The sequence below is a fragment of the Harpegnathos saltator genome, unplaced genomic scaffold (assembly GCF_003227715.2).
Source record: "Harpegnathos saltator strain DR-91 unplaced genomic scaffold, Hsal_v8.6 scaffold59, whole genome shotgun sequence".
NCBI lineage: Eukaryota > Metazoa > Arthropoda > Insecta > Hymenoptera > Formicidae > Harpegnathos > Harpegnathos saltator.
Window position 1 is genome coordinate 1462743 of NW_020230415.1, and position 17438 is coordinate 1480180.

General features: G+C 32.6%; 2 protein-coding genes and 4 long non-coding RNA genes across 18 annotated transcripts; 3 read left to right on the top strand and 3 right to left on the bottom strand.

The window, feature by feature from the left end:
- Positions 1–1760: 1760 nt before the first annotated feature.
- Positions 1761–7606, bottom strand: LOC112589727 (uncharacterized). The gene is made up of 7 exons (XR_003113737.1): positions 7575–7606; positions 5294–5409; positions 5021–5199; positions 4823–4934; positions 4228–4396; positions 1883–3183; positions 1761–1776 (listed from the first exon to the last, which is right to left on the bottom strand). It is a non-coding gene; the product is annotated as an uncharacterized LOC112589727 (long non-coding RNA).
- LOC112589725 (uncharacterized) lies at positions 3376–5395 on the top strand. Of its 2 annotated transcripts, none has more exons than XM_025304110.1 (3): positions 3376–3684; positions 4056–4071; positions 5034–5116. In XM_025304110.1, the coding sequence occupies exons 1-3, from the start codon at positions 3584–3586 to the stop codon at positions 5094–5096; spliced, it is 180 nt and encodes a 59-aa protein (XP_025159895.1). In that variant the 5' UTR covers positions 3376–3583; the 3' UTR covers positions 5097–5116. The 2 variants fall into 2 exon arrangements, with proteins under 2 accessions (XP_025159895.1, XP_025159894.1); XM_025304109.1 differs by lacking the exon at positions 4056–4071 and adding an exon at positions 5303–5395 and having other exon boundaries at positions 3387–3684; positions 5034–5157.
- Positions 7607–9219: 1613 nt separating the features above from the next.
- LOC112589726 (uncharacterized) lies at positions 9220–13128 on the bottom strand. 8 transcript variants are annotated; one of them, XR_003113734.1, is made up of 9 exons: positions 12631–13128; positions 11990–12119; positions 11785–11886; positions 11285–11422; positions 11056–11168; positions 10765–10918; positions 10301–10488; positions 9895–10000; positions 9220–9752 (listed from the first exon to the last, which is right to left on the bottom strand). It is a non-coding gene; the product is annotated as an uncharacterized LOC112589726 (long non-coding RNA). The 8 variants fall into 8 exon arrangements; XR_003113735.1 differs by lacking the exon at positions 11785–11886 and having other exon boundaries at positions 9220–9387; positions 9473–9521; positions 12631–13061; XR_003113736.1 differs by lacking the exon at positions 11785–11886 and having other exon boundaries at positions 10301–10443; positions 12631–13121.
- LOC112589724 (uncharacterized) lies at positions 9354–10880 on the top strand. The gene is made up of 5 exons (XM_025304108.1): positions 9354–9523; positions 9592–9761; positions 9941–10060; positions 10337–10546; positions 10698–10880. Exons 2-5 carry the CDS (start codon positions 9608–9610, stop codon positions 10871–10873), a joined length of 660 nt encoding a protein of 219 aa, XP_025159893.1. The 5' UTR covers positions 9354–9523; positions 9592–9607; the 3' UTR covers positions 10874–10880.
- Positions 13129–13842: 714 nt separating the features above from the next.
- Positions 13843–16795, top strand: LOC105183740 (uncharacterized). 5 transcript variants are annotated; one of them, XR_003113744.1, is made up of 8 exons: positions 13843–14054; positions 14168–14313; positions 14380–14539; positions 14635–14908; positions 15037–15475; positions 15561–15714; positions 15816–16037; positions 16113–16795. It is a non-coding gene; the product is annotated as an uncharacterized LOC105183740 (long non-coding RNA). The 5 variants fall into 5 exon arrangements; XR_003113743.1 differs by having other exon boundaries at positions 14395–14539; XR_003113741.1 differs by having other exon boundaries at positions 13845–14054; positions 14649–14908.
- Positions 16796–16830: 35 nt separating this feature from the next.
- LOC112589732 (uncharacterized) lies at positions 16831–17135 on the bottom strand. The gene is made up of 2 exons (XR_003113745.1): positions 17053–17135; positions 16831–16936 (listed from the first exon to the last, which is right to left on the bottom strand). It is a non-coding gene; the product is annotated as an uncharacterized LOC112589732 (long non-coding RNA).
- Positions 17136–17438: the final 303 nt, after the last annotated feature.

Below are 17438 nucleotides of genomic sequence, written 5' to 3' on the forward strand. Positions count from 1 at the left end.
TCTGAGTTTAAATTCTATTCAAACAAAGACTTAAAACTCAAGGTTTAATTGACGTTTAACGATATTAATAAAAACGGGTATAAATCTCAACTATGGTTGGTTAATTCATGATTAGGTCTGTTTAAAAACAAATGTGATTGAACAATTGCATTGGAACATTAAAATTTAATCGACTGATTAAAATAAATGAAATTGGTGAGACCAATCCTATGACTCTTAATTCTATCGTACACATCGCAGTTGCTATAAGAAAACCTTCATGTAAATATTTTTGTGAATTCGAGATATATTTAAAATTTAATTCTGCATAGAGTAACATAAATATCTTGGATTCATAAAAAATGCACATGAGAAGGTTTTACACAGTAATCACAATGTAAAGAATTTATTTAAATGAATCGTTGCAGCAACGAGTAAATTTTATTTGGCGACTGTAATACTCGAATCTTTTCCAAATTTCCATCAAAAAACCATACTTGAATATTTTTGTAAAAATCGACTGTAGTCCAGTTTTTACAGTTTAAAACTTATTACATTTATTGTACATCCGCACTAATATTTGGTCTGTTCTTTGTAGCTGCACTGTTGAACTGATGCAATAAGTTAAAGTGAGAGAAATATAGGTTTTCTCATTCTAGCTTTATTGTACCAGTTCAGCAGTGCAGTTACAAAGAACAGACCAATTGAGTGCAAACTCTACGGTGCTATACATTTGAATTGTACTTTCATTGACTGCAGGATATAATTACAGGAAGAAACACATAATATTTTAAGCACATGTAAAAACTTGAATTGTTCTACTTTATGTAAGGTAATTTATTTATCACTTATATATATATATCACTTATATATATATGTATATATTATTTCTATATCTTTACTCATATTTTATAATAAATTTTTATGAAAAAGAAGCCTCAGATTTACAATTAAAGTTTTTAATGTAATAAACACTTTAATGTATCATAATAAAAGTTCATCATTGGCTATAAAGTAAAAATGACTGAAAACAAACGTATATTGCATATAATAAAGATATAAACAAATAATTGTGTATAGATATCATACAGAAGAAAGTGATATCTATTATCTTATCAGTGATATATAATCAGTGATAATAGAATATGATAATATTTTATAGTTCTTACCTGTATTAACATAGACATAATATCAGGGTTGGGAAAGTTACTTTTTAAAAGTAACTCGTTACCGTTACCATTACTTTCGGTAAAAAGTAACTCGTTACCGTTACTCGTTACTGATCTTAAAAAATAACGCGTTACCGTTACTTGAAAGTAACGATATTTTATTTCGTTACTTTCCGTTACTTTTTTTTGTTGTAAATCCAGGATTATAAGAAAGGTGCTAAGATAAGATATAAATCGGACATAAGACGATTAGAACTATATATATATATATATATATATATATATATATTTAAATATTTTTATTATTTTATGTTATTAAGTATTGTATTTAATGAAAAGTTTCTTAATTAGTGGATATGAATTTAATATTTGGACATTAGTGCCTGTTGACTTTAGAAATCTTTGCCATTCATCATAGGCAGATTTCTCATTTGATGTTTGCTATTTAAAATTTAAAAAGTTATTATTGTGCTTATCAGACATCAAAAAATTTTTAATTGAAGGAATTCCTTATAAATCTTCTAAATACGTTTGCGCAAGTTTTCACTTATCTTCAGCTAACCAACTCAATTTGGGATGCAAACAGCTGGCAATTATCAATTCTTCTTTTTCGAATGTAGTACAAAACCTAAAGTTGAATCAATAAAATTAAATATGAACATATTGATTTTTCTTTTTGATCAGATGAATGTTGTTTGATGAACATTTGTATTAACCAAATTACACCAACTTACCTTTCTTTTAAACCTTTCTGTATAGCTAAGGCCAATGGATGACAATATGTGAGTCCATATTTATTGGTTCTCATTAAATTCAGCATAAAACAAAAAATGCATAGAAATTAAATACAATTAAGTTTAATTTTATAAAAATTAAAAAGTAACGGATTAAAGTAACGGACGTTTTGTTACTCGTTACAAAAAAAATGTATCGCCGTTACTTTTTCGTTACTGACACCAAAAAGTAACGGCGTTACCTAATCGTTACTCAAAAAAGTAACGATACCAGTAACGGCGTTACAAGTAATGCGTTACTTCCCAACCTTGCATAATATATCTAGACTGCGCGTTTATCCTTACTTGAGGAGTGCGGGCTGATAAATAATATGTACAAAAAAAGGATACACTCTATAGTGTGCCCTTTCATTCTTTCTCGTTCGCGCCTGTCTAAGAACGCGATTCATTAGACATTGCAAATGCTTCGAAGTACTATCCCAGATAGCCAAACCTGCGCGAGCAGATTTCGAACAAAGCCTGCTATCATAGTTTGATGGTAAATAGGCAACAAATTTAACGCAGAATCTGTTATATCAAATTATGCTGCCAATCTGCGGTCAAATATGCGCCAGATCCTGCTGTCGGATATTTGACGGCAGATTTGTACCAAAAACCGCGCAAGACTTGTAGTAATTTGATGGCAGATTGGCGGCAGAAACCGAGCAAACTCTGCGCGCAGACTCTACGCGTAGTTTAGCAACAGGACCTACGCGGTTTCTGCTGACAATCTGCTCGCATGGCCCGTCGTACAGGTCCTATCGACAAAACACGAGCCTAATGAGGACATAGATGGCTATGGTTTTGATGTGGAGATTTGATCGAAATTGGCGTCAATCTGCGCGCATTCTGCTAGCATTTTGCTTACTGGGATATTAACCAATCGTGGTTTTTCTTTGGGCGCTTCGTAGTGTTTGCAGCATCTAATGGATCGCATGCTAAGAGAACTTTGCAAGTGTCAAAAGGTTCTCTCTCTCGAACTAATGCGCAAACGAGAGAGAACGAAGGAGCATATTACAGAGAGTATCTTTTTCTATATTTATCAGTCCCCACTCCTCAACGCACAGTCTAAATATAATTATATCATATCATTAATCATATGTCTATGATTAATACCTTGCCACCTCTATCTTGCATAGATTACTAAAAGTGCAATACATTACAGTTTTACATCTTTTGATTCTGCTTCTTCGTCTTTGAAAGGCAGAACATTCTTCCACTATATTTGTTCAAGTCACATTTGGTTTTTGTAAGTACAGATCCTACAAATATTTTCTCTATTTTAATTTTTCTTATATATTGATAAACCTTGCTTAAAATAATAGATCATGAATGGATCTCATTCCGTTACATAAGTCTTTATACTTATACGTAATATGATGGGTCTTTATTTCATATTGATATGATTTCATATGATTAATATTCCATTTGATGGAATGAAATTCGCTCACTATTTATTTACTATTTTAAGGCAGGCAATGTATTATATTAATTTTAATAATTAACCCCTTTCGTGGCAGAGCAAAATTCAGTAAAATGCACTGAAACCGCCCTAAAAAAATGACGGGGCGGATTTTTCAATAATTTGTATACTTCAGTTTTTTTGATCGCTGAAGCCGAATTTGTGGTCAAAATATAGAAATTCAAAATGGCGGATCAAATATGGCGACTAAAATGTTTAGAAATGCTTTTGGCTGGACGCACCGGTGCGTCCGTGCCACGGAAGGGGTTAATAAAGATCAGAGACAAAGTTGGCCACAGAGGTAAGCTAAAAAGTAGATTATTTCTGTTTTTTCTTAACAGATTATATAACTGAGCAAGAAGGATTCTCTAATATATCTAAAATAATTGTGAAATCTTTGCTTACTTTATTTTATTAACTGTTATAATAAAATTCATGGATATTTCAAACTTACACTTGCAGCCTACTATCCCTGGTTACCTCTACTTGTAAAATATAAATTATAAAATCCATAGTGTACTTGGAAACGTAAAGTTGTAAGAAATTGGGCACAAATTCCAAATAAATCACAACTGATTATTCTTCATGCAGTAGAGAAATAATCAACTATGATTAGTCAGTTTATTACAACATTATGTTAATAATTACGTTTATGTTATTGGCTGCATTCAGTGGAAAAAACAGCTCAGTGAGTACTTCATAATTATCGCTCCTGATTAGTAAATGCTTCTATATTTATGAAGAATTGCAAAGAATGCTCCAGTCACAAACAATAATCACTAAGCGCTCGTTAAGCTGCTTTATCGACTGAATATTGTCATTATAGAATAGGCTTAAAACTTACTAAAAATTATTTTTGTTATCTACAAATTGTGTAAAGTGATTCTCCTTTTCCTTCATCGGTCTACCCAGTTATATTTCTTCGCCAATATATTCACAAAATATTTCATTCTACGTTCTCTTTGTGGCATCACCAATTTTTGCTTCTTCAATGGATTTTACATATGCACACTCTAAAATAAACTGATGTGATGTTATTACCTGCTTCATGGGTGATTATACAACAGATAAGGGAGATTAGGATTAACATAGAAATAAGTATTTCAAGGAATGAAATGACTTTGGGTGCGTATGTGCGTGCGTGCGTGTATGTGTGTGTGTGTGTGTGTGAAGGAGGAAGAGAGAGAGAGGGGGGAGAGGGAGGGAGAGAGAGAGAGAGGGAGAGAGAGAGAGAGGGAGAGAGAGAGAGAGAGAGAGAGGGAGGGAGGGAAAGGCAAAAACACGTATATTTTCCGAATTTCTAACGGTTGTATAATTTATTGAAATTTCTATTTCTATTCTAATCCTACTCCTATTTGCTACGAAATATATGATAGATATGAAATATTATATAATATCGTATTATATTATTACAAAGAACTATGTTAAAATTTATATACCTTGTAAAAATCAATGACAGTACAAGCTTTCAGCATTTTGTAATCCACTGTTTCTTTTTCTAGGATCCCAAAATATGTCGTAGATGTATTTTCACATCTATTCTCATTGCAGCTATTGAATTACCAACATGAAATTTTAAAAAGTTATAATATATAATATAAAGTACGAATCATTATGTATAATAAATGTAATATAACTTATGTTTTGCAGGAGGACATAGGACAACTGATAATCTGCTTGTACATGGCTGTCTTTTGCATTCGTATGAAGTGAAAACTGTATTTACTCTGTGGAATTTATATTTCAATTCCTTTTCGGTATTCGTATCACATATGTGTGTAGCCTTCTCTATTTTCTTCTCAGTTTTATATAAGCGCTACAAATGTTTTAAACATTACTAGTAATTAGTCAGTTAAACATTATATTAGTAATAACAAGCAAAATTTAAAAGGAAAGTTGTCTTCTTTTACCTCTTACAGTATTCGTCAAATATTCAGCGAATTCTACAAGGCCAATCAGCAAATTTTGGGTATTGCATGTCACAAGGAAATTTTGTGACGACTAATCTTCCACTTGACATCTTCGTCTGAAATTATATAAAGAAATACTTGTGCGAGTAACATTATACAAAAGATGTCGCTTGAATTTGATTGTACTACGTAAATGTCAAAGCGAAATATAATGTACCTATGTTATTATACATATGTTATTATTGTGCAGTGCTTATAATTGGTATTACAGCAGAATATACAGCTGTGTATGGCAATTTTATAAATTTGTAACAAATTTCATGTACAGACCAGACTTGAATGGCAGATAATTGACTGACTTTAAATATATTTAATAATGCAGAACTGCATGGATTATTATAAAGTTCCTCAACAACTTGAAATTTACGACCTATTATAATGTGATTTCCTCCTCTTGACATTGCTATATTTTCTACGCAGACAATATCTTTTCCTATGCGACAACAATTATCAGAAGACTTGAGTGTAAGAATAAAATTAGGAAATTCAATCTTCGAAAATTGTGGATTGGAACAACCTGATATTAATGGCCCTTTTTCATGTGGATTCTTTACATAAATTTTGGGCATACTTTTATCGTCAAAATTATTATTATTATAACTCATTTCTGCATAGCGATTGCTAATTTGCTCCAATGGTTTCTCAGATTTTCGTAAAGTTGCTTTCAATTCTTTCAAAAAATTCTCATACGGAAAAGCACTAAAAGTATCTAATGGTCCGAATTGTTTTACGCAATCAGCAATGTGTACAAGACCATGAATATTATGAGAAACAAACTCGGGCCCGTAAATTTGAATAAAACTTTCCACGAAATATTTTAATAATTTATCCGCATATTCTATATATTCCATTGTACTTTTCTGACATAAAATGCGAACAGCAACATGCAATGTCAAGAAGTTGGAAAATAAAGTTGAATTTAATTCTTTCTGTAATATAACAGGACCTGTATACAACAAAAATTGTCTTAATTCGGTTGCTTTCCATTGTTCAAAATCTTTTATTTCTCGTGGTCTTCTTGCAAATTCTTTTGGAATTAAAAACCTGATATCAAGCAAGAATTTGGAAATATTTTTTAGTTTTTGCGAGGTTAAATATCTACTTTTGAAAGGACCACTTATCCAAAATTTTATCAATTTTTTGACAACACCGATGCATATTAAATGCATGTAATCTAATGGGATTTGAGATACAATACCAAAATTTGGAATGTTTACTAAAATAGATCGACCAAGATGATGTTCTTCTTGAGATTGATTATAAAAACTAGCGTCTGTTCTTTTCTGGCAATCAATATTGGGGAAACAAATTCTATTAGCGATAAATTCACTTTCAACAGTACATTTTGAACAACTGAAGTAACCTGTATGCCCTTTAGTTAAAGTAATGAAAGATTTAGCTGGAGCATCACATATAATAGAATGTATTGATACTGGAACTACATTATCATTGTAAGCTATACCCGTATTAATCAAAGTACTGATATCTGTTACAAATTGTTGTAGGAATTTATTAGCATCCGATGGCTTTGTTTGACCAAAATAGCAACCAATAAGGAATATGTTTTTGTGAGGCATGATTCGACCTAATATGGGCCATAATTGATTGGAATTAGATCTAGATATTGGAACGCCATCAATACCAATTTGAATCTTAATTTGAGATAAATTAATATTACTTTTATTTAAAAATTTATTGAATACTATTGTCAATACTGAAATGGCAATATTGCCCAGGAGAAATATCAGTAGTAATAGAAAACCGTGGTGTGTGTAATAATGTCTTTGCACATTGCAGTAAATTAAAAAAAATTGGATGTGTTTTTCTCAAACCAGACAATAAATGAGATAGAGCTACATGAGAAATACGATGTGTGATAGCCCATTGAGTTAAAAATGCCTTGAAAGAATCGTTTTCTTGTGCTACGTTACTGGTCTCTCTCGTGACAGTTAGATTTGTGGATATATTGAGTTGGCAACTAAGTGATTGCGGATTTTAAATAAGAATGAAAATTCAAAATTTTAATTTGTTTTTTTAAATTTTTTTCAATGCATGCGATACATTGAGCTTCTCTGCAATATCACGTGTTGTGCTATGACGATTTGAATCGATAATGGCCTTGATATGGGTCTCATCGACTTCAACTGGACGGCCAGATCGTTAAGCATTTTTCAATGAAAAATCACCAGAACGAAATCTGGCAAACCAATTTTGACACTACCTTTCTTTCAAGGCTTCATTCCCATATACGGCACATAACTTCTTGTGTGCTTGCGATGCGTTCTTGCCTTTTCTGAAATAATACAATAAAATATGTCTGAAGTGCATGTCTTGCTCTTCCATTTTTAAATTGGGATAAAAACAAAACTAAAGAACTAATCGATATAATTTTTGTACTAAATGAAAGGTAGAAGTCCAAACATAAGAAAAAAATATAGGTTAGGTACTTTGAACACGTTAACGAAACAAAAGAAAGTGTAAAATCCATCTGTCGACAAAATCCGCAATCACTTAGTTGCCAACCCAATATTATGTGGACTCGAAAAACTATCAAATTCTAAGAAACTCCTTTCATCGGAAAGGGATAGATTATTTGTTTCTTGTACAGTGCAGGGAACAGCGTTGTAGAAATCTAAATGTACAATCTCCTGCTCATTAACCGAAACGGAATTATTTGATATTACATTCTGATCATTATTTATAACGGAATTATTTGTAATAATATCCAAATTAGCTGTAGGTTCTTCATTAAAATATAATGGAAACAAATCATCACTTTCTCGAATTAATTTACGACGATACCTCGTTGAAAAATTCCACAAAAATTTACGCTTTGGCATGACTAATTATGTGTATTTTAATATGCAACTGATATAATCCTATAATTATGTACGAATAAAAAATATTTTCTATGAAATATGGATTATACTTCCTTTTTCTCCTTGTCTGCCTACAGTATTGTCCAATAATTGTCACCACTTCATCAACAATTGTCGTCACATTACTAACAATAAGTATGTGCGTTTACTACAGTCCACAACATAAGATTAAACAATCGAAGGTTGTCGGAGAAATTATAACAAGAGCGACATGTCACTCCAGCTTGGAGACACAATCATTTGTTTCTTCGGCATTCTCCGATTAATCTATGTTTAGTTAGTGTGTGTGTGTAGCAACAGAATTTGTTACACGCTGCTGCGATTAAGAACAGGATTTATTATAAGTGGTGAGTATTATTGGACAATGCTATAAAACAAGGAGAGTTGTCAAAAATAATAAATTATAATGTATACTTACTATTGGCTTTTGGATGGATGCCGCGTCAACGTTGAGCATTTTGCCGACGTTTCGCTAATATTGCGGTTTGCATGATCATGACGAAACTGCTCCGATACAGTCTTACGCAGATGAATATTTTTTTATCAAAAAATATTAGTCAACTAATAAAATGTTTCAGATAAAAATTGTTCAAATTAATTGGTAGAAAAAGACGTAGTAAGAAGTTGGGGTTTTCATTTGAAAATTTCGAGTTGACCTTCAAATAATCCTCAAAATCAAGTTCAAGGTCAATTTCAAGATCATCAAAAGATAGTACTTCATGATCCCTGGAACTTTTATTCGAGTCATTTTCCGTAAAAGTGCGTACTTCTGGAGATAATAAGGGGGTCTTATACTTTTCAATAACCCTGTATAAAACTGCATGGATTATTGTAAAATTCCTTGACAATTTACAATCTATTATAATGTGATTTCCTTTTCTTGTTGTTAATTTTTCCACACGATATCTTTTACTATGCGAATTATAAGAATACTTGAAGAGTTAATATCTAAGAAATAATGTAAGGGTAATAATAAAAGTAAAATAATAAAGTGAGGAAATTAGATTGATCTTTATGCATTACAATATAAAAGAGTTGACATCTTTATAACATTACTCGCATATGTATTTCTTCATATAATTTCAGACGATGTCGAGTGGTAGATTCATTGTAGCAGAATTTCCTGATGGTGTTCAAGTAATACCAAAAATTTGGCTACAAAATGAAAACATATGCAAATATCCTTTACGCTATAAAACAGACGCAAGAATTCGAAAAGCTATTGAAAAGGAAGAAATACCAAGTGTTGATTGGCCTTCTTGTCCAATAGAACGAATTTTTGGCGAATACTGTAAATATTAAAACAAGATAGCTTTATTTTTTAATTTTGCTTCTTAATAACATTTAAAATACTTTTAGTCTATACAAAAAGCCGATGATAAAGCACAAATGGCTACATATACTTCGGATACTGAGAAAGAATCAAAATATTATAGAAAACATAGAGCAAAGAAAGTTATATCCCCATCTGAAAGCGAAAAAGAGCCATTTACAAGCATTACCTATTCCTCCACGTCCTCCTGCAAAACGTAAGTTGAATTGCATTTATTACCCAGTAAACACAAATGTTATATAACAGTTACATTATTGAGTAGGAAATTACAACTACATGTACGTTACATGTAACATTGTGTTTACTGGGTATATATAAAAAAATCATACCTCTCTCGTATTATATATTATATCTTTTCAATTTTCGTACTAAAAGGTCAACGACTATGCAATGAAAGTGAACATGAAAGTACGTCTACAACAGATTTTTGCGATTCTACAAAAAGACACAATGATTTGCAAAATATAAGCTCTTGCTCTCACTCATTTTTACAAGGTAAAATACTTATATTACATATTTTCATGTAATAATATAATGTAATATTATATAACATTTCATATCTGTCATATGTTGTTACAAATAAGAGTAAGATTAAAATATAAATAAAAATTTCGATAAATTTGATAAATTATCCAACTGTTAGAAGTGCAGATAATATACGTACTTCTTTCTCTCTCTTTAACTTATTTAATTTATCACAATATCTATTTCTATTCTAAAACTGCTCTTCCTTACCTGCTGTATAATATATTTATTTTATATTATGTATAGATGCGCCGAGTAATCATAGTGCTTGTTATGAAAGAGATGAAGAAACATGGAATATAGTTGAAATCAGAACACAGAAAAATCGTGAGAATCTGCTAAACTGGAGTGCTCTGAGAATGAGTAAAATTGAAAGATTAAACTGTACACAAGAAAGTCTGCAAAGAGAAAATGAAAATGAAAATTTAAATAATCAATTTTCATATTCAGCAATTGGTAAGATCTCTAAATTCTGTATTATATATGTACTCAAGTAGCAAGATGACATCTAAAGACGTCTTAAAGACGTCCTTAGATATCTTTTTATCAGAATATAGCATATGTATTTAATTTGTCTATAATTGCATAATATTATTTATATTTGCAGTGGACCATTTAAAAAGATTAACCAGAGACATAGCAACAATTAAATATGATATTAGACAAAATCTTACCTTGTTGGACATTTTAGTTAAAGCAAATGCGAAAATGGAAGCCCAGAACACAACGTTTCCTTTTGAGGATGCTGGAATCTATTTCCATTACAAACTGTACTCCAATTAACAGAAGTTGAGACTATTTTAAAAGACCGTAATTCCCAACATAATGCTGAAATAGTAAGTTAATACATATATATTTGTTGTTAGTAAATCTAAATGTTTCAAATAGAAATATATACTTTTTAAAAAAATATCGTATAAATATAAATAGTGTATGCTACATAATAATGATAGACATTTATTTACCAATTTTAATTATCAACTTTCTTTTCTTTTTGTTACTTTTCTTGCATATAATGTCATTGCCAATTTACTCCATTTTAATTATGTACTGGTATAGCATATTCTCCTGATATTCCCTATTATGACAAAGATATTATGTATTTTCTTCATGTATATACAAAGTGTCAACTCATGCAGTACCAACTCATTCATTCAATATTCATTAAGCAGATAATAATATTAATCTACTTACCAGCGAGCATATATAAAATCCATCGAAGGAATGAAAATTGATGATGCCATTAAGAGAATATTATATAAAACATTTTCGAATAAATTGGCAGAGAGGTATAATTGGAAAGGCCTACGGGGAAAAGAACCACTATGTAATCTGGAAATTATAAAAGTAATATTCAGTAAGTATTATAATTTGTAATTTAGATATACAGGCTGGGGGGTTATAAGTTTATAACCCGAAGTGTGAAGGTAGATTGAGTTAAGAAAACATAAAATAACTTGATAATTATTGCGAATCTCGCAAAACGATATGGAACTTTTATGTTTGTCTTAACCCAATCTACCTTCACACTTCAGGTTATAAACTTATAACCCCCCATCCTGTATGTAGGTGGCCAAGGACAGTTGATACATGTAAGTTAGAAAATTCGATTACTTGTACTATTTTCTAACAAAATACAAAATCAAGCAAACAAAGACTTCAAAACTATCTTTGATATGTTTGACATTTCTTACTCTCATTTCTTTCTTGCTCTCAATTTTGTAATCCTGTTAGAAAATAATCAATTTTGTCAATTTATATCTGCTACCAACTCTGGCTCTGGCCTCCACTAAGTACTGAAATTAATGTAATGCATTATATATAAATAAATGTTAAAATACAATAAATATATATATATATATAAGGTTAAAATTGAGAAAATATTTTTAGGATCCATACTTGACAATATCTCAGATTCCGATCAAAGCAAAATATAGTGGAGGATAATGGAGTAGTTTGGACACTCAAAAGCAAGGAGGCAGAATGAGGAGAAGCGGGACAATAATATACTCCATTCTGAGTAACCATTCTGTACAAAATCAAAATGGAAACATTAAACAGTATGAAATATTGTTTATTGTTATTATTATAAGTAAGATACTACATATCCCAGCAAACACAATGTTACATGTAATGTACATGTAACACATGTGTTATATAACAGTTATAACTGTTATATAACACATGTACAAATGTATACATTGTTGAGTAGGAAGTTATAACTAACATGTACGTTACATATAACATTGTGTTTGCTGAGATCTAATCTCTTCTGTAATGTGGTATTTATATATAATTATTTTTACTATGTTACAGATATTTGTAATTGCAATTTGTAATTTGACTATGTTACAATAATGTATATTATTTTATTTTCAGCTCTTTTTACTTCATAGCTGTTGATAAAATTTAATTTATTACAAAGTATGCTAAGAACAATTCTAAGCTCTTACTCAGAATATTTAGATTACAGTGAGAAAATTCTATGCCTATTTGTAATAATTTGTAAAACTATTAATACATATCAAATATATATTCACTTTCGAAGTTTGTTGTATGCATTCATTCATTCATTCAATTTATGGCTCTGAGCAGATTTATTACACTCCTTCTCTTACATCAATCACGATTTTGGAAATAAAAGAGAAACAAGAACGCGTACATAGTCCCCAAGATAAAAAATGTGCGTAGTTACGGGAACTACATCCAACCGCCGCAGAAGCAAACAAAAGACTTTGTTCGTTGCATACATTATATGTAAAGTTCAACATAAATGACATCACAAGTTTATTCTTCCCCAGTGGTGCGATTCTGTAACTCGTTATTAGAGTTAACAACACTTTCGTTATCGTTGCGCAGCTTTTCTACGATATACGTTTGCTGCGCAACGATGACGAAAGTGTCATTAACTCCAATAACGAGTTACAGAATCGCACTACAGTGAGAAATGATTCGTCGGTCGATGTCGAAACGGTGTCGAATCGATATCAAAATCATCAAATCGACATCGATTCGACCTTGTTTCGACGTCAATCGACGAACCATTTCTCACTGAGGTTGCGTTCCGATATTCACTGCCAGTACTGAAAATACATAGTTTGCGTCACGTATACTATAGATATTACAGTACTGAATATCGAACGCAACCTGAGTAGGTACAATCGGACCTAAGAGATTTAAATATGTGCCTATTTTTCTCCTTTCTACATAAATAAAAACAAACACATATTTAAGTTTTGCCTAAAATAAAAATTCAAAGTTTCTTATTTAATTTATATGTATCCATATGTATCTACCCAAATAGAACAAAAAATCATGATGACATGAAAATGACAAGAAAATGACCAAATCATGATGAGAAAAAGAGTTTTCCTCATCATTTTGACGTCATTTTGATGTCACCATTTCTGTTCTACCTGGGTATATTTTATATCTACATTGAAATAAAGAAAAACGTTTTGACAATATTTGGTGTATATTTTGACAATATTTGGTGTACTATTTTAATTACAACCACTTTTTATATTGTTAGGAACAGATTATAATGCAATAAATATCGTATTAAAACTTCGTAAAACTATCGTAAAAACTATCGTATTAAAACTTAATAAAAAATTATACGTGAAAATCTATTGTGCATCCATTATAAATATATAATGAACATCTACGATGGATTTGTGGTGGACATCTACCGTGGAATTAGTATGGAAATCTAATAAAAGTTCGTTTGACATCCACCGTGGAGATAGATAGATGGCGCATAGAGCTATAGAACTTATGGATATCTAATGGATATCATGTTCCGTGTGGGATAATTTCTTATTTTTCCGGCATCTATCCCCCTTCTAGCGGAAGATGTTGATACAGATACAGAGGCAGAAGTATTAAATGAATTAAATCTCCTCACAGAAATTGAAGAATCGCCACCTGGTTCTATCCATCTGGAAATGAATTCTTCAGAGGGGTTAGTAAATCCCTTTTTATTCGTGTACTTTAAGATAAAATATAAACCTATAACAATAATAGATATTTTGTAATATTGTCAGATATAATCACACAATCTAATTATGCCTGTAGATTTATTACATAGAGGATTACATAGGGGATTATAACAAGATCCAAGACGCCTAAATAATAAAGAAGGCGGTGACTCCACGCTGGAATTAGGAGAATTAGAACAATTATGTGTTAACAGATGCAGTGATGCAGAAATATTGTACAATGTAAGTTCCAAGAATTTTCCCCTGTATTTCAGTCGAGTCGCTTTTTCAGCTATGTAAGAGTTACAGTTTGAATGAATACAGTTTGATCTCTTTGAACATTTCGATAATCTCTGCGAGCATCACGGATGTGAGAAGATATCTACATTGGGCGACTGCTACTATTGCGTGAGCGGATGTCCTGAGCCGAGGCCTAATCACACAAAGTGCTGCATAGAAATGGGTCTAGGTGAGTGGAATGTCATTGACATGTAGTTGGCAGATATCTTCAAATCTGGTGCTAAATTAATGCTATGCGTTTGTCATCTTAACAGCTTCGAACAGCTATGATCTAACAGCTATGATCGAAGCGATCAAACAATTCGACATCGAAAGAAGGGAAGGTGTGAACATGAGAATAGGTGTGCATACGGGCACTGTGCTCTGCGGAATCGTGGGTATAAAAAGATTCAAGTTCAATGTCTGATCGAACGATGTGACATTGGCGAATAAACTCGAGAGCGGGAAACGGGAAAACCCGGTCGTGTACACTTGAATGAGAATACTTTGAGATTTCTGGACGACCAGTACATTACGGAAGAAGGAGAACTAGTCAATGGTGAGTAAATTAATTCGGAAGAAAAGCAAGCAGATCAAAATTGGAATTTTACGTGTCGTGCGTTGTTGGAAATATCGCATAACAGCCTGGCAATGAGTAAAATATTGGAACTTGTTTATTCGTTTCAGGCATTAAAACTTATTTCATCCGAACTTGCAAGTCGAACTTCATGAATCAATTTATCACGAACGTTACGTCACCGAAAAGTATCTCACCGTTAATGCAGTCACGTAGCCGTCTGGCGTCGTGCAATACTCAGGTTAAGCCATATCATCATTATCTCCACATGGTCATCAACACGAGCAACTACCGGATGAAAGCCAATTCCTTGCTGAGTATCTTGGATTCTGAGAATAGTGGCGACACTATGGACGAAAAAGAGGATTCCAACAAGAGCCTGACGTCCACCGCTAGTTACGGCAAGAAGAAAGTATGAAACAAACCGTGGAAGTACTTGCAGAGGCAACGAACGACCAAGGAGATGACACCGCTGGAGATAGAGGGGGGGAGAAACATCGCCATGGGACGAGCGAAACCTGAAGTCCAGGCGTATGAGGAGTGCAATAGGTTTAGACGAGTATATGGCTCTCTTCATTTCCCTACTTAGCATATTTCGTAGTCTCTCGACAGTCACAATTGACTTCGTCCGCAGATTCCTCTTACCAATGACGTCGAGATGGATCCGAATCCTGTACCTTCTACTCTTATTATCTGGTCAAGAACCGATTAATCACGCTTCTTCCATATGCAGCAGGAAGGATTCCGGCATCAAGAGCAACAGCAAGCGAAGTAGTATACAACAGCAGGTACCGAAAATTGTGTATATATTTTGTACAGCTTCAACCGCAAAGTGAATTACTTGCCACAGAACGTGTTTCATTTGCATTATTATACAATCCTGTTGCAGTTATTCCTAATAAACGGCATGGCCCAAGGCGATCTTTTAGGACACAGGATCAGTGGCTATTATACTTCTAGTTGGACGTTAAATTCTACTCACGAGCCTTCGTCGTCGATACCTCCTTACCCGTTTCCACCGATAGTGACGGGTACATTCGGTGCATGCTTTCATAAACCGCGGCGCATGCTTTCATAAACTGCGAAAGCGATCCGATCTCCAGTTGATTAGGTAAGCGAATCGCTGGCAGAAGTGTTGCACAAGTGACGGCAAAATCCATTAAGCCGGTCTTTCGTTTCTCTAAAGATGTGTCTAAGACAACGTGAGCTCTCAACGTTCGTACTTCGTTAAGCCACCGCTGTCCAACGTTACTCTCTTTTTCAAGAACAAGGAGATGGAGAAGGAGTACCGAGAGAATGCGCACAAAGCTAGTGAAGGTATTCGCGGCAATCCGCTTACCCTGACTACTTCGAGGTTCAACATGTATTTTGATATTTTGATATCCGCTCTGATCTACACAGCCATCACGATCTCTCTTTTCATATTATATAAAAATATAAGGGAAAAAACCCTCTCGAGAGAGAAAGAGCTCCATAATTTCCATTCCCGGATCCACTCTATTATGTTTATATATGAGAAGATATATTGATACATGGAAATATTCTTACATCTTGTAATTACATGCACACATGGCAAAATATGTTTTTGAGAAGAACAAAGGAAAATATAATGAAAAAGATATGAAAAGAAGAGCAGAAATGAAGAGAAAAAAGAAAAAGAGAAAAAACGTGAGGAGGAGGCAGAAGAACGTTTAGCCACTTTATATAAAATTGGAGATCGCTGTGAGGTATCTGTTCTAAATCAATGAAAACGAAGAGCTACAATTTTATATGTTGGTCAGTAAAAAATTATATCTTTATTATGTTAACAAATAGTGTGAACAATATCATTAAAACGCAAGATGATAATAAAAGTTACTTTATTTGGTTTGGTATCTGTATTTGCATCATAAATTTCATCTCCATCTTCCTCTTCCATGTCATGTCTGTATGTCCCAAAAATTCAAAATTCGCTATAACAGCTGCTTCTGTATCTAATACCATTGCTTCTGCTATAGAAGATGGCTGTTGCTGAAACAATAAATCACATATAAATGTATAACAGAATCTAATTATCGTAATGCAGCTTAATTCTCTTAATTAATTCGTATTGTTTTAAAAACATAAATATATTTATTTATCTCTACCTTTTTCGGATGTTCCCTGGAGTATAAGACTTACATCGGATGATTCTTGTCTGTTCTGTGTTCTCTCATTTCCATTTAATGCTATTTTTTTTTTTTTTTTTTTTTTTTTTTTTTTTTGTATGCCTGGAGTACTTCATTTCCATTTGAGTCATTTATGGCGTAACCGCCAGTGAGTCCTGCGCAGCGTGCACCGAAGGCGGAGCAGTGACTCTCATTCTTCTCGAGTCGGGATGTATTCCGAAGGTTGCAAAAAAAACGGGCACAAACAAATTAAAGTGTGGTCTACAATGGCCGCAAGCAGTAAAGGCTTGTGTCCACGATGCTAGATTTCTTTCTGACGTTTTCGCCGTTTAATCAAAATATTTCGTACATATAGTATATATTGC

Coding starts and splice junctions, on each gene's coding strand:
- LOC112589724 (XM_025304108.1), top strand. CDS start 9,608: ATGATAAAGCACAAATGGCTACATATACTTCGGATACTGAGAAAGAAT. Junction 9,762..9,940: donor TCCACGTCCTCCTGCAAAAC/GTAAGTTGAATT, acceptor TCGTACTAAAAG/GTCAACGACTATGCAATGAA. Junction 10,061..10,336: donor CTCTCACTCATTTTTACAAG/GTAAAATACTTA, acceptor TATTATGTATAG/ATGCGCCGAGTAATCATAGT.
- LOC112589725 (XM_025304109.1), top strand. CDS start 3,570: ATGGCGGATCAAATATGGCGACTAAAATGTTTAGAAATGCTTTTGGCT. Junction 3,685..5,033: donor AGACAAAGTTGGCCACAGAG/GTAAGCTAAAAA, acceptor TATGTTTTGCAG/GAGGACATAGGACAACTGAT. Junction 5,158..5,302: donor TCGGTATTCGTATCACATAT/GTGTGTAGCCTT, acceptor TACCTCTTACAG/TATTCGTCAAATATTCAGCG.